The sequence below is a fragment of the Rhea americana genome, unplaced genomic scaffold, assembly GCF_003343005.1.
Source record: "Rhea americana isolate MKP2758 unplaced genomic scaffold, rheAme1 scaffold_7, whole genome shotgun sequence".
Lineage (NCBI taxonomy): Eukaryota > Metazoa > Chordata > Aves > Rheiformes > Rheidae > Rhea > Rhea americana.
Window position 1 is genome coordinate 8,069,539 of NW_028186867.1, and position 16,031 is coordinate 8,085,569.

Below are 16,031 nucleotides of genomic sequence, written 5' to 3' on the forward strand. Positions count from 1 at the left end.
GCGAGCAAATGGCTGGTGCAGGGTAAAACATATGCTAAACCAGGCCCTGATCTCTTGAAATTGTGTGTGTTTACACGGCCATTTGCTCTCCCGGAGCTGTGGTTCCCGTTAGGTCCCATTGCTCCTTGAGCCGATTCTGCTGCTGGCCACAGCGTCTGAGCTTTTCCAGTGCAGTGACCCCCCAAAATCTACCTTCCCCTTCTTTCTCTGTAATGTCCCTGTTCAGGGCCTAAGGAGAACCAGAGGCAGCCGTGGCTGGGAAGGGAGGAGGAGGGCGGCAGTGGCTGGAGGTTGCTGGGGAAGGGCAGTTGGGGCATAGCAGAAGAGCTGTTAATGCTTCTGGTGCAGGTTTTTGAAGGAACTTGAATCTGTAGAAAAAAATAAGCTAATTTGTCGGAAGGGAGGTTATGACTTGAATCCTTTTGGGGAAGGATATGAAAGGGATTTGTTCATAGGATGCTCTGGAACCTGTCCTTCGGGGAAAGATTTGGGAGGGAATCACAGACTATTTGAAAGAGTTTGGGGGTAAAGGGAGATACAAAGCAGGAAAACACAGTTGACCATTGAGGGAGTTGCAGAAAAACAAGGAGCCCCCTTTTAAGATCTAACATTGGCTTACTCACCAGAGCCAAACTTTCTAAAGATTCCTATACCATATTTACTTCCAGCTGCTTTAGTATTTGGAATTTGCCTCTCAGCTGCAAAAAATATAGCTGAGGAATGCCAGTGGCTTTGGAGATAGCCCTCAGATGTCTGTACTTAATGGAAATGGAAATAATCCTAATTTGCTGTCGATGAAGCACTGCTGAAGTTTAAATGGTGTTTTCATAAAAACCTAGATGATCTCAAAAGGGCAGTAAACAACATACTAGCTGTGAAAAACAGTAGTGTATTTCTTTCTAGCAAAGYAGGCACAAGGCCTGTGGTCATCATACCCAGGTACAGGTATATGCTTAAATATTACAAATGTTTCTGTTGAAAAGAAGGGCATGACTGCTGGCACACAGACTTAATGATGTCTTGTGAGCCAAAGAAATGATCATAGCTAGCATTTGAAGATTTGCATGAAAGTGAACATACATTAAAGGTCGTTACAGTACCCAGTTTCTTGGGAGCAGTTTTACTGAGGCAAATGTGCAGATTTCACTTTATAMTAGTCAAATCAGTACACTGCAGAAAACAAATCATAACACATTTTTTTTTCAAGATAAAGCTTGTCATTAGTCTGCARTTTAGGTCTACAATTAATAGCCAATTTTTGTCCTAATCTTTTAGGTATCRGAATCATTTTGAGCTCTGGAACATGTTTAATTTGAATATGTAAGTCTGAATTGAGATTGTTTTATAGAAAATGAAAGGTGACCAAAGTGAAGAGATCCAAATAGTTTCATGTCACATGTGTTGATTTGATCTGACTTCTTAAATTAATTAGTAAACAGACTGYGCAGCTGAAACTTGGCATCTGCTGTTTGAGTGCCATTAAGATAGGATGTGGAAGCAGAGATGGGTYGTAATCCTTTACTAATCTTCCATACTTTACTAGATCTATTTATATAAAGARCATTTGTTTTTATTGAGAGATGTGCAAATCAGAAACGAGGATTATATATTGGATTATTCTTACACCTAACTTTATCCAATCTGCAGGAATAGAAGGATTTAATTAAAATTGCTTCCTGAGACAGGAGGAGGAGGAAAAAGCCTTAATTAATTTACCTTGCAGAATGCCATACATATATAGGTAATTCAGCCATTTACAAATTTCACCCACAAATTCAATTACGGGGAAGAGGAAGGCTACACACAATTAACTAACTTTTCTAAGATGCTTGTTCTTTTTTCAAGGCTTTATTATGCATATTTAGTTTTTCACAAAAGTACAGATCTGTACTCAGTACAGTACAGCTAGGTGTAGTCTGAGATGACATTGCTCAAGCATTAATGAAAATTTGATAAYGTGTTTCTGCCACAGGGCTCCACTGGAGAGCTGTTCATGCTTCCAGTGTCATTTTTGTTCCCTCAAAGCTTGCCTAGGTAGTTCTGTAAACTTTTGTCTGTTCTGCCAGTAAATCAAGGATTTTATCTAAGGGGAGTTAGTGCAGTATTGGTATTGGCATTTGGAACAACTGCACAGTAAACMGGGTGTCAGATTTTCTAAACAATAACACAGCAATGATGGCAGTGGTTTTAGGAGTAAGAGCAAAATGGACCACCTTTGCTCCTTTAATCTGACGTTTTCCTCATCCACATAAAATGCCTTTTGTCCTATCGACTTTCCTACTCTTTACTTTGGTTTCCATGTCTACAGAGCATATGGTGAGACAAAGGATTTTCRGGACATCTCCTGCTTCCTGCTACAGATAGACCTACTACTCTGCTCTTAAGGTTTTCAGCATTGCCCATTTTTTTCACAGAGGAAAAAGGAAATCACAGTTTASAAGCAGTATCCTTCCTTCTCAAGCCTGTATTTGTTGTAATTTAACTCTTTGTTATCTRTCTTAACCTATATGCTGCTTGTTCTTTGCTTCCCATTTTATCATCTTCAAATTACTGAAATTAATATCTTGTCTTCAGCAAACATAGTCTGAACCAGTATAATCAAAGGTCTTGGCTCTAGACCAGTGTTCTGCACAAAGGTGGTCCGTAGTGTGGGAAAGACCAATGTGAGTAGGGAGGGATAGTTCCCTAGTTTAAGCATGGTTTAATAGTACTATCAGGAAATTTTCAGAAGAATTTTAGAGTTTAGACACTGACTGTGTTAAGAAGTGAAGGAACTTAAATTATTTTTCCTAGCAGAAAACTGCTACCTCCTCTTAGTGTGATCAAAACGCATAGTGTGTGGTATATTCACCAGACCACTGTCACTGGGCCATGCTGTACCTGCCCATTAGATTTTTGTTCATAAACCATTCCCAGATACTCCTGAAAATGTTCTTTTGAGTGCGTGAGCAGGTTGTTTTGGAAATTTTTCATATACATATAAAATAATCCACAATGACTTGGATTTTAAATACACTAATGGATTCTCTCTCTCTGTCTCTTTTGGTTAGGAGAATGCTTAAAACTGCATTTTAAATTTCTAATAGGTAAACCCGGGTGCTGCTTGTGTACATCKTAAAAGAACATGCTGATTTTGTACCATTCTCAAGGGAACGACAAGAGAACTGTTACTCCAAGTCAAATTGGGCCACTGCTTAAATGTCTGCAGGATTAGGAACTTAATTTTCAGTGTTTGGAGTCTGTTTCTTACCTTCTTTTCCATCTTCGCTTCTGATTTCCCATTTCCAACTCACCTCCTCGCCCCCTGCACACAAAGTACCTTAACTTCTTTGTCTACTAGGTTTTTTAAATAGCAGTTTTGAAAAGCAAAGCTTTTCAAGTACAGGACTTTTGCGTTCAGACGGACGTCCAATCTTGGTATGAGAGAGCATTTGACTTCACTTCTAGCAGCTGACCCTTAYAAGACATTTCCTGCTAGGTTTGGAAGACCTTTCATTGATAGAGGGAAAAATACAGGAGGAAATACCTATGCAGTGTAACTAAAACACACCGTGGGTACATGAGAAAACTCAACAAATTGWACTCTAATTCTCTCAGCGTGCCTCCTCCTTTCTTGCTAGTGGCAGGTAATTCATGTGAAAWTTTTTCTGCTTTATCAGTCTGCCTTTTTAACCTCATCTTTAAAACATGGGTATTTAATGCCAGAACTCAGTACTCCAGCATCTCTGGAGTCGCCATCACTGTGAGCCGGAGAGCTTGAACAACAAGCACAAGCRCCCACCACTCCCCTGCTTAAACATCCAAGGCTTGCAGTTGGCCTTTTGATTGCAGCACTGAACTGGAGTTGGTCTTGTCATGCTGACAGTGTTTTCCAGAGCTGTTGGTTTTCACTCTGTTGCCTAAGTCTTAGGGGGAGGAGATGCTGGTGTGTTGGTATGACCTGCTTGCTTTTAGCTGCATTTCARTGCAGTTTCCTTTCAGTATGTCGGGTCAGTAAGCACACATTACAACTGACCTGTCTCCATCATTTTTTCCGTTCTGTTTTTATCTTTTCTATCGAGTCACGTAAGGTAAATTATTGAATAGTGTTGGGTTTGAAACTTATCTCCACTGAATACATATAGAAACACTCATTTGCTGACAGTTTTTTATTGACAAATAGTTCTTCTAGAGGTTACAAAGTTAGCCCTGAATCCCCTTACCATGAGCTTTATTGATGTTCTGCGTTACTAAACGTAATGTTTTGTGGCTTTCTATAGAAGTGTGTGGGTTAGCTGTATGGATCCTTCTTTGTTGTGAATTTCCAAGTTCCACTGTTGAATTTGAAGGATTTCCTTGACGTAGGTGCACTCCAGCCTGTATTTTACGTTTATGTTTCCCTCTGAGCCACTGCCTTGTTGGGTAAATACAGAAGTCTAATCTTCTGTGTAGAAAGTGCCCATCAGTTGAGTCCAAGGAAGGGGGATAGATGTGCTTTTTCATTCCTTTTCTCCTCTAAATTGGTTTAAATACGACCCTGCTTTGAATGTGATTYTGTTGAGATTTAACCATTGGACTTCTTAATTCAATGCAATGGAAGCTGCTGTGTATAGTGTATCATTCATAAATTTGCACTGTGTTTTTTCTTTTGTCAACAGTTCTGAGGTTTTGGATTGCTTTTTAAAAGGGACAGGCTTGTGCAAACAGATGGAAGATGCATGTAAATACTGATAGAAATAAGCTGTAAAAAGCATGAGAGCTGTCTGACCTGCTGCAGTTCTCTAGTCCTTCTTGTCCATCTCGCACGTCGCTTCAATCTCAATGTCTGACCAATTCATGTCCCTCTAGAGGCTGCCTGCACCTTGGCATTACTGGGCTTGATTTTTGTAACCAATGGTCTATGTAACCTTGCTTTGCGGGGTGAGGAGGTAGAGCTGAAAATCCACCACGGTGGATTTAAGCTTCACTGTTGTTTGGGAGAAAGTCAATGGTACATAAAATTACATGTTTTTGGCAAACATAATTGTAGCTAGTTTTTAACAATGGGAGAACTTTGAAATAAGGTTCTTGCTGTGCTTGACAGCAGGATCTGACATCTCTTTGCTGGCAGCATTTGCCTTGGGATTTTTGTATTTAATTGTTTGGATATTTTGTGGATCGTCTCTGGGCGTCTGTGGTATTAACAGAGTCCCGTCCTGACGCCACCCCTGTTCTCTTTATCTTTAGCTCTCTTGCTGGTTCTGTCATGCTTGAAAAATAACAGCTGTGAATTGAGTGTGTCGGGTGGTGCAGCAGGTTGTGAGACAGAAATAGAATCAAGAATATGAGGCTGGAACAGGTTTAATAGCAAACGAGGGCCCTATTTTGTCTTCCTGCTTCTGGAAATTATTTTCTAACCTCTTACACTAGCTCCCTTTCACAGGAATGAGAACGTAGGCACTTCRTTTTGCATGATTTATCAAGCTGCTAAGGTCAGCACACCACTGGCTTAACATTTAATAACCTTCTAATTTTTAATGTATTTAAGTACTGCTCTATCCAATTTCCTGTAGGATGCATGTGTGTAAATAAAAAAATCTTGTGTTGGGACATGAAGAGAGGACTATAAACTTACACCCTTGGTTTGTTGTGCTGAGATACAGTATACTTATGCATATTCAGTGCAAACTCTGTATAATTAAATTAATTAAAAAAAATGTGTTTTTGTGACAGAAAGAAAAAGTAGTCCAAATCCATATAAGTGTTATGCACATGACCAGAATTTTTTTCCTGCATTTACAAGTTAGCAAATGCATCTGTGTAATAATCACTAGAAGGATTACTKTTACTTTTTGGCTCCTAAGATTTTCTTTTTTTTTTCACTTCTGTTTTGATTTCAGGTATCTTGGAATTCTTTCACCATCAGTTGAAGGACATTGTTGAATATGCAGAACTGAAGACAGTGTGTTTCCAGAACTTGCGGGAAGTAGGAAATGCTGTGCTCTTTTGCCTACTYATTGAACAGAGTCTGGTAGGTGCCTACAGTGCTGGTTTAAAATCCATCTATGTCTCATAAGGTACTCTCAAGTTTTGGTTACTAATGTCATGAATAACAGGGTTGAAATATTCAGGTTTGCCAAWGCTGATGTACAGGTGTATAGAAATAGTTCCTGCTTTATTCTCTTACAGCCTTGCATGGGCTTTGATGTCTGTGAGTGATGCCCGACTTTGCTGGGTGAGATCCGTTGCCTCTTGTAGGGTGCCCGCGGATCGAATGTTGTGACTCTTTCGGTAACTGGACTATTGCAGCTGATCTGATCTGAGTGTGAGGGAAGCGCATGAGTGTGTGATTACCTGTGTCTGAGGGGTCTGCAGGAGAGGAAAGAGGGCAGCCTTGAGCTTCTTGGCAGTCATCTTTTCCTGAAACAGGGAGCGGGCTGGGGGCCAAATAAATTCTTCTAGAGGCTGCAGCCTCCTGCCAGCCACCTCTTTCCCCGGTTCCTTGGCCTTCTTGCTGCCATGCAGTTGGCTGTGCCTTGTCGAAAAAGCCCTGGGAAGGAAGGGTGGCCAGGAGCTAATGGCAGGTTAATTGTCCTGGAGGGCCAGACATGGCCCACAGAGTGCAGGCTGGGCACCTGTAATATGGAAAAATAAATATATCTGGGCTTTGAAGAATTAAATAATAGCACCTCTGCACTYCTCCTTTTGTCTGTTACGTGCACAAAATAGGCTCAAAGTGAGTGGACAGGTTTTTGTATGGTTTTCTTTTTTTGCAGTGTCTTTACATTGTAGTGTCAGGAGGGCAATGCAGAGGGGGCAGAGAGCTAAATAGAAATGTCAGCTACTGGACAARATGCAGGGAAGAACCTCACTGGACCTGCAGCATCCTTTCTTGATCTACACAGTTTCATTTACTGTGATGGTAGTGCATCTTATCTCTTAACATCAGGCGAATGAGCCATTGTAGCTAAATGTGAAAACACAAGTACGTAACATRTTTCATACATGTTTTGTTAGAAATTGGTACAATTTCTATGCAGTAATGATTCTTCTTCTGTTTTTCTTATTTTCTCTTGTCAAGGAATCTGAGTACCTTCSCCTGAAAGTGTCTTGAGATTGCAGTAATCACACAGTCAGGATGGAACAACAAGTTTTTATGTTGAAATGTTTTTTTTGTTGTTGTTGTTGTTGTGGAGAGGGTGTGGGTGTCAGCTACCGCTGACTTTGCTTATAGCCTGCTGCAGTGGCAGCTGGAGCCCCAGTGACTAGCCCTATTTGGCTTTTCAGTACTTTTGTCCTTGCTCTGTAGTGATGGCCCTCCTACATTTTCTTGAGTGGAGTATTTTTTCTATCCTTTTAGGCCTTCCTTCAGATGATGTGTTTCTTTAAAACAGTCCCGGGGGTGATTGCTCTGCCAAACATCCAGCATCTCTCTGAGCTTGAATGAAGCTGTTAAAACTTCCTGTACACCTAGCCTCTATCCTTCAGCATGCAAAGCAGCCTGCTGCTGGGGGCACTGTGCTACAACTGCTATTTAGCCTTTCCCGTCGTTGTCTTTTCTCAAGCTTCTTTCTCCTTTTTATAATCTGTTCAAACAAATCTGCCAGGTCCGTAATTTCCTGTTCATATGCTTTTCTTGTGCTTGTAAAGGGAAAGGTGGGCATCGCCTGTGGGCCAGAAAAGCATGCTGTCTTCCCTTTCTCAGCCTGGGTCGTGCCTTTCAAGATTCGGGTAGGGGTCTCGCCCGTGCCCGTGCCTGTGCCYGTGCCGTGCAGGCACGCGTTGCTGCTGGGGCTGCCTGGGCGGCCTGGCAAGCCGAGTCCGTCTGTGCTGACTGCGAGCCAGCTGCATCATTTCCTCAGCAGGCTGACTGGGGCCCTGCTCTGGCACCAAAATAAATCCGAACGTAAGACTCCTYCTTCTCTAGGGAGTATTAAAACTGTTAACGTTGGGTAAGATAATGAAGACATACTGTTCCTCAGTCCTTTTCTCGGCTTCAGAAGCTCTTGCCTGAGGWTTAGTGAGTAATAGGAGGGCCAGGCAATGTGACACCATATTCAGTAACAGGATAACTGAAACTGAAAAGAAACTCAATTACTGGTGTGGGCTTGAAGTTCACAGGGTACATGGTGAAAGGTCAGGGAGGTGAAAGCCCTCAACACCTCCTGAGGGTGTCCTGAAGTGACACCGGTGTTGGAGTTGCCTTCTTTTGCACACTGTCTTGGTGACGCTTTCTAGTAATAGGCCCCTGCTTGCTGACGCTCCTCCTGTTCTTGTCCTAGAAGGTGCCGTGAGGTCCTGTCACACATTTCAGTATTTTTCCATGGTGGTCATGTATCGTAACTAAAGTAGACTTTGCCCCTGCGCAAAGCTACGCGTGCTGTGCGTCTCTGCTGGTGGTGGGCCTTGCAGTGACATCAGGACTTGGACTGAGGGTGGCCCCCCCACCGTGGTGCCCGGCCTGGCCAGGGGCATGGCCGTCAAATGTCTCCAGCCCACTAGGTGATTACAGAGGAGGACGACTTGTGGTGCAGAAATAAACAGGGAACCACAACAAAGTCATTTTTGTGTTTTCTCGGCKTATACCTGAGCAAAGAGCCAAAAGATCTCTCCCTTCTTTCCCCAGGAAGGGGAGAGGGAACTTAAAAACGTAAAATTGTTCCTAACAGGTGGTTCGCTTTTGCCGTCACGTGTCCCGGCCTTTTTTGCTGGGTATCGTTCCTGACATGCGAAAACAGCTTGGGGCAATAGTGTTGGTTAAAAAAATAAAATAAAATAACCAAGCGGTGAGTCATCTTCGCAGTTCTGTTTATCTGCACGGGATCCGTCTGCCCCTTTCACACTGAAATTACTCCCTCTGAATTAGTCTTTTTAATAAATACCCCGTCCTTTAAGAACTGCCAGTTCCGGGCGGGAGTTTATTTGTGAATCCAAGGTAACCTGCTGAGATCCAACYGTCTTTGGAAGGAATTTTGTGAAGGGCGCGCTCGAAGCAGTCCCGCGCCAGCGCTGGCGCCGGAGCTYGCTGCCCTCTGGTGTTTCCGCGGTAGCGTCAGCGGGCTTTTGGAAACCTGCTTTCTGCTTTTCTTGTGGTTTGAAGATTTCTTGTTCCTAAGTACCTCTCGTTTCCGTTCTGTCCTAGTCGCTAGAGGAAGTGTGTGACCTGTTGCACGCGGCGCCCTTCCAAAACATTCTGCCGAGAGTTCACGTCAAAGGTACGGGCCAAGGGAGGGGGTGCCTGGGGCAGTAGGTATCTATGGGGAGAGGCTTTTCAGAAGATGCTGTTCAGCGCTCGTAATTTTCGGTTAAACTGGGTAGACTTGATTGTACAAGGTGTCTGATGACTGTCTTCCTGAGTTAGTGGGTTAAGTAAGCACAAGCAATCCCTTGTTGACTTACTTTTCACATGCTTTCGCCCTCAATTGGAAATACAGGGGTGGACGTTTGCAGGCTTGCTTCCTTGCTGTATCTGCTTTTCTCATCCTTTGTTATCAGAAAGTGAGATCCCCTCCCGCTCTCCCTCTCCCCTCCTTTCTCRCTGCCGCAGCGGCTGGTTTGTTCAGCTCGCAGCATTCCCGGCAGCTAGACGACTTCGAGCTTTTCAGACTCGCTGTAGCTACTTGCTCTGTGCATAAAAGCAGCCAGACCATTGTAAATAGTATTCTCCCCCTCACTGGAGAACATTTCCTGCTTGCCAGTGATGAGTGGGTGCCAGCTGCTTTTTTAAGCAGCTTTTTGCTATATACAAAATTCCACCCTCATAGCCCACCTTCTAGAGCCAAGCATTTCATGTATGATTAGGATAATTTAGTTGGCTTAGTACAAGTGGGAGTCAAATATGTTAGGAACAACATAACAGAGCATTATTTTCTGTCTTGAATCCAGTTAATTAATTTAATGTATCCCACGACAAATCTTGCTTTTTGTTTGAACATACAATATAACTTTTCAAACTCTTGTTTTTTCTAAAAGTATATTGAGGATTAACCAACTACTTAGAACTGAAATTACCTCTTAAAATAACAGCCTGCCCAGTTTTATCTTGTAAGGAATACAAATTGTATTAAAATAAGGATTTTTTTTGTTAATTCCAATTTATAAAATCATGAAGTCAGCTACCAATTAAATGAAACAGAGCTCTTCTCCTTTTTTCTTTTTTCTTTTTTCCTTTCAGAGGGTGAAAGACTTGATGCTAAAATGAAGAGACTAGAATCAAAATATGCTCCGCTACATCTAGTACCTCTGATTGAAAGATTAGGAACACCACAGGTAATACTACTCATTTGTGTCTGAGGCAGTTCAAGAAATTTCTGAGCCCTGAAAGCCCTGTTCTTCCACATAGTGCTGTTACCTGTGTCAGAACTTCAACCTGCACAGCAAAGTTGTTTATGCAACAGGATTAGATACATGAATTCAGTAAAGCTGCTAAAGCTCAGAACTCTAGAATATTGGAGACTGGGATTGAGGTGGTATGTTTTGGGGGAAATGTTAATTTTTGTTTGTTATGTGATTTCCTCTTAGTCTAAAAAATAAGAGGCAGTCTGTGAGTTCCTAGCACAAAATCCACCAAAGGGAATCGGTTTTCTCTGTGTGTAGTGCAACCTTTTTTTTTTTAAGATTTTTTTTCTTGGACARTAAATCAGAAACTCTTTGAAAATGAGCTGTCATTTGAATAGAGTTCCCTGGAAACATAAAGCCCAAAGAAAACGTTCCCTCTCCTCTGCATTTGTTAGCGAACTGTCTTTGCAGCTTCAGCGCTGTTTTCCTTTCTTGCCGTGGGAGGAGTATATTAACTCCCGGTGAATGGTAGCGGTTGACAAGTGATTGAATTGAGTATCAGACACTAAGCGCCAGGTGCCCTGAAGCAAAGGCTTCAGACGGCTTTTATGGTAGTATGCGGCTTTTATGGTAGTATGCAGTGCAGCTAGGCAGGTGCTGCTGCACTGCAGGAGAGAGCTTGCAGTGTGACAAGCTGGGGCAAGTGCTATCTGGGCATTGCCATTTGCTGGTCTTAGGAAAGCTTCAGAGTCAGCACCTGTCTCCAACAAGAGCAGCCCAGGGAGACAGCAAGAAGAGTGCAGGAAAGAGCCGCTCTACTGCCTGCACGAGCAGCAGAGAGCTGAACACTTGGGATTTGTTTTCTGGCTCCATTCAGGCAAAGAATTCTTTAAACTTCTTTGGGACTAGTCCAGGATTAGCGTTACTGCAGTTGTACGCTACTAGAGCAATGGCCAAACTACCTTTTTGAAAAGTGTTTTATAATTTTCTCTGAATTTTTCTCCCACTGAACTGAACCCAGAGGACTCAGGGCTACAGGCCTCTGACTTCATTTAAATCCAGGAGAAACTTTTCATAGAATAAAATGAGTGAAATTGCCAAATGCAGGGGATGCRTTTTGTCTTTTGAAAAATTAAATCTCGTGGTCAAGTGGCTATTATCAGGCCACGTTTGAGCAGCTTGCGCTGCACGGTTTCCCAGTCAGTGTGCTCCAAAGCAGAGAGCAGTATGAGAGTAGGAGCGCCTAGGTAAACTGTGCTGTGTTTTCCTTCTGTCTGATTTCTTAGCTCACAGGGGTCCCTTTTAAAGAAGTGGACCTGGAAGAAGGCCTATAAACAGAGAGCATGCTTTGCGTGACCAGTGTTTCAACATTTTATGCTTTGTCTTCTTCCTCTCAACCTTAGCAAATCGCAATCGCAAGGGAAGGGGACTTGCTGACCAAAGAGCGCCTCTGCTGTGGGCTGTCCATGTTTGAGGTCATCCTGACGAGGATCCGATCCTTCCTGGACGACCCCATCTGGCGCGGGCCCCTGCCCAGCAACGGGGTGATGCACGTGGACGAGTGCGTGGAGTTCCACCGCCTCTGGAGCGCGATGCAGTTCGTCTACTGCATCCCTGTGGGGACGCACGAGTTTACTGTGGAGTACGTATTGCTGGTTGTCAGTGAGGCACCTGGGTGCAGCAGCCCTTYGGTGTTTTTTCCTGTAACTGCAAGGGGGTTGCAAAACACGGTCGAGGCGTTTGTTCCTGTATCTGCAATAGCTTAGTGCAAAAACAAGGAGAAGCGCTGCCAACAGTGGGAGGGGCCCTTAATGCCTGAACACAAATGCTGCTGTATCCTTAAAGGAAATAAGCATCTGCTTTAAATATTTCCAGGGTAAAATGAATAATCCCTTGACAAAAATCTCCTGGCACGTGTGTCTCAATGGTATTGATACCATTTCAGATGCTGAACATGTGGACACATACTTATGACAAATATTTTCTTCTGGGAATTAGGAGCAAAAATGAGCACTTGGATGTTAGTATGATACAGTCCTAAGTTTTGTTAGTTTTTAGTAGTATCCTTATTTTTGAAAAAACATTGAGCTGTAATGTGCTTTTTATTGCCCAGTTATGGTGGCAACAATGTAGGACTACTACTGCCTTTCATCTCTGCAGCCCAAAAGAGCGTAGTAGTGATAAATTCCTACTTTGTTTTCTTTTGTAATGGTAACACTGCTGGAGACCAATGGAAGGTAAGTATTTTTGGAGTAACAGTAAGTCATACAGAATTGGGTGGGGGAAGCTGTTTTTTGTTAAGCATCCATTTGTAGCACTTGTATCTGCAGAAAGAGAACTTCATTTATGGGAGATTTTACAGATTAATGTCTGACATTTTAGAGTGATAAATATATACAGACACACACACATATATATATATAAAAATACATGTGTATTAGCATAATGGCTGATGTATTCAACTTTTCCTATAGATAGGCTTTTGAATAAATWAGGTAAAATATGCACTTCTTGTGGTCTGTTTTCTCTTACAGACAGTGCTTTGGAGATGGCTTGCACTGGGCTGGCTGTATGATCATTGTGCTTTTAGGGCAGCAGCGTCGCTTTGATGTGCTGGATTTCTGCTACCACTTGTTGAAAGTCCAAAAGCATGATGGCAAAGATGAGGTCATAAAGAATGTGGTATGTTGAAAACATCTGTTTTATATTCACTGTAATAACAACAAAAAAGACCTGTTTGTATTCAGCTGCATTGCAGCTTTAACAATCACTTTATAGAATGAAAAGTTGAAATTAAAAATACTGGAGTTTGTAAGAAAAAAAGTAAAGCATTAGTGCTGGAGTTTGAAGACTGAGCAGTTAAGATTTTAATTTCCTTGATATTTTTCTTAACACCTCCCATCTCATATGCATACACTCAGATAGGACGAGGTTGTTTTAAATAAATTGCCCTTTTTTGTACAAAAAGCAGCACTATCAAAAACCAAAATGCTCATTGAGGGTTTTTTTACATTGGATTTTCAGTAGATTAGCAGCAGAAGGGAAACAACATTTTGAGAGGTGAGGTAATGAATTTGGTGCTTCTTTTGTCTAAAGCTTTTTATCTCTAAAGTTAATTCCTAGTTGTGTGGGTTTTTTTGATGTTTTGCAGCCTTTGAAGAAAATGGTGGAGAGAATTCGCAAGTTCCAGATTCTGAACGATGAAATAATTGCTATTTTGGACAAGTATTTGAAGTCTGGTGATGGAGAGAGTACACCTGTGGAACACGTGCGCTGCTTCCAGCCACCTATTCATCAGTCCCTGGCCAGCAACTAGACTTCTCACTTTTTATTTTAATTACAATGGGTTTTGCACCTATTTAGGCTAAAAGTTTGAGAAAGGGGGGGGGAAACAAAAATCAAAAAAAAAANTATTTAGGCTAAAAGTTTGAGAAAGGGGGGGGGGGAAACAAAAATCAAAAAAAAAACAACCAAGTTTTAATAATCTCATCTGCCTTTTTCAGTATACCTGTGCCATTCGAGTGGTGCTTTGCCCTTTTCAGTCTCTAAGCACAGTAACTGTATACAATCCGTACTTATTTTTCTAGACTAAGATTTTATATACTTTGATTAAAAACCTGCAGATGTAAAAGGTTTGTTTTTGAAATCTCTTTGCATTCCTGTACTGAGGTGGCCATTTCAGACTGGACTGGCATTTTTTTCCACCTTGGCTATCAAAATAGCTATGGAGGATGAGAAACTGGGTTCTGTAGAAAATTTTTTAGAAATCAATTCCTAATTGTTTGTATTAGAGCATTAATTGCTTAATTAGCCTTTATTAAAAAGGAAAAAAAAAAAAACACCGCTGGTGCTTTGTGAATAATTTTTGTAGTCAATTGTTTTCCTCTTTGCAAAACTATTGTAATGTTATCAGTAATTATGGAAATGAAGGCTAATTAAAGTGATCATTTTAAAATTACTTAACTGATAGTATTCTGAGCTTTTTAAAAGGCAGTAATTATTTAATAGATTAGAATGGGGTCTCTTTGCTTTTTCCTAATGAGAACGTTTATACCATAACTTATCTTTTGGTTGGAAATACATACTTGTGTACCAAATTACGTGTTTACAAGTGATAAGAAGTTCCTGCTTAGAAGATTCTTGAATACAGTGATGAGGTGTAATCTATCCTAGAACATAAACTTTACTGAGATTAATCATGATTTACTTATGGAGACTTTGTTTAATTACGCTTACTGTATTATGCGAACACTGCATCAGTAAAATTGTTTGGAAAACTTTGCAACCGTGAAACTTGCATTTTAAAGCCACATGTCGAGCCATAAATAGTAAGAGTCTAATAGCTTTAAGGCCTCTTGCTTTTCTTACTGCAGGTTGTTATAGAATTTTTTTCAAAGGTGTTGTATAGTTTGTGTTGATCCTAACAAAAACAGCTTAGTCACTATCTTATCAAAAACCAAGATAAAAGGGCTAAATAGATGCAGATAGTTAATTACACGTTTTAGCCAAGATGTGGAATTTCTGGGTATGTTCTAACCAGTACAGTGCAAAACTGTCAAGGAACACACTGACAGGACAAGAGGTGACGGGCAGAAATTGAAGCACAGGAAGTTCYGCCTGAMSGTGAGSRGGAATTTCTTCMCTGTGAGAGTGACAGAGCMCTGGACCAGGTTGCCCAGAGAGGTTGTGGAGTCTTCTTCTCTGGAGATCTTCAAGGCCTGCCTAGATGCAACCCTGTCTAATTTGCTCTAGGTGACCCTGCTGAGCGGGGAGGTTGGACTAGATGATCTCCAGAGGTCCCTTCCAACCTTACCCATTCTGTGATTCTATGGACACATCCCTTTGAGGACCAGATTTTTCTTTCTTCCCTCATGCTAATTTATGGCTTGGTTTTAGCATCTCCTTTTCTCTTGTTCAACTCTTTTAAGGTTTCAAACCAAGAGAATTAAGTCAGTCAGTCCTGTAATGGGTGGAAATGAGTGTCTGGTGCGATGTAAGCAGGAGATGAGGAATGTAGAGGTATGAGTGGGGCAGGAAAAGCTCTTGAGGAAAGAGAAGAAATGAGATGAAATTCCTCAGCAAAACAAGAGGGTGGAGATTTGCCAGGCAGGCCTGTAAGCAAACTTTCACCACCACAAGTTTTTCCAGGATTTTGTGCTTGGGAGGTGCCTTTCTGGAAGGGTCTCCATTGTGGTGAGAGCATGTGCAAGGCTGCCACTGAGGGTAGGACCCAGGTGGAAGTGGGAAACACACATGCTTTGTTTCAAGATTTATCTTTTAGAAGATGCTGCTTTGCGGAGTTTTTAGCAACATTTCTTTTTTGTTCTGTACAACAGTCTGCCACCCTGACTTTTAATCACTCAAACATTTCCCTTTTTTGGGGCTTCAATTAAGGAAATGAACAAATTAAGCGACTATAATTGGGTTAGAGACACATCTCATACCTGAGGCATAAGCTTGGTACTGCAGTAAGTGGTTAATAAAGCCTGATTTCTGCTTTAAGAGCTACTTAAAAATAATGAATCCTCATGTGATTAAACTGTAATTCTTACAGGTTAAATGTCAGCAATAAAAGAATCAGTTTCTAATACAGTAAAACTACTGGTCTGCAAAGGAATTTTAAGATCACTTCCCCCCCCCCTTCATGTGTATGAGTGAGTCCCACAGACTTCTTTTAAATAGACCATAGTCCTACAATGTGTTTACTTCACCTTTTCAAAAGTGGCTTATTTTTTCCTCCATTTCAATTAAGGGAGTAAGCATCTAGATACATGAGTAGATTAACCCACCTTTAT

General features: G+C 41.6%; 1 protein-coding gene across 1 annotated transcript in view; it reads left to right on the top strand.

The window, feature by feature from the left end:
- The window catches only part of CYFIP1 (cytoplasmic FMR1 interacting protein 1), a 77,222-nt gene extending 63,601 nt beyond the window's left edge, over nt 1-13,621 (top strand). Inside the window, exons 26-31 of the mRNA XM_085321525.1 lie at nt 5,859-5,989; nt 9,101-9,173; nt 10,133-10,227; nt 11,640-11,878; nt 12,771-12,918; nt 13,388-13,621. Of these exons, the coding sequence (XP_085177651.1) occupies nt 5,859-5,989; nt 9,101-9,173; nt 10,133-10,227; nt 11,640-11,878; nt 12,771-12,918; nt 13,388-13,552 (851 nt within the window). The 3' untranslated portion in view covers nt 13,553-13,621. The remainder of the gene's footprint in view (nt 1-5,858; nt 5,990-9,100; nt 9,174-10,132; nt 10,228-11,639; nt 11,879-12,770; nt 12,919-13,387) is intronic.
- Nucleotides 13,622-16,031: the final 2,410 nt, after the last annotated feature.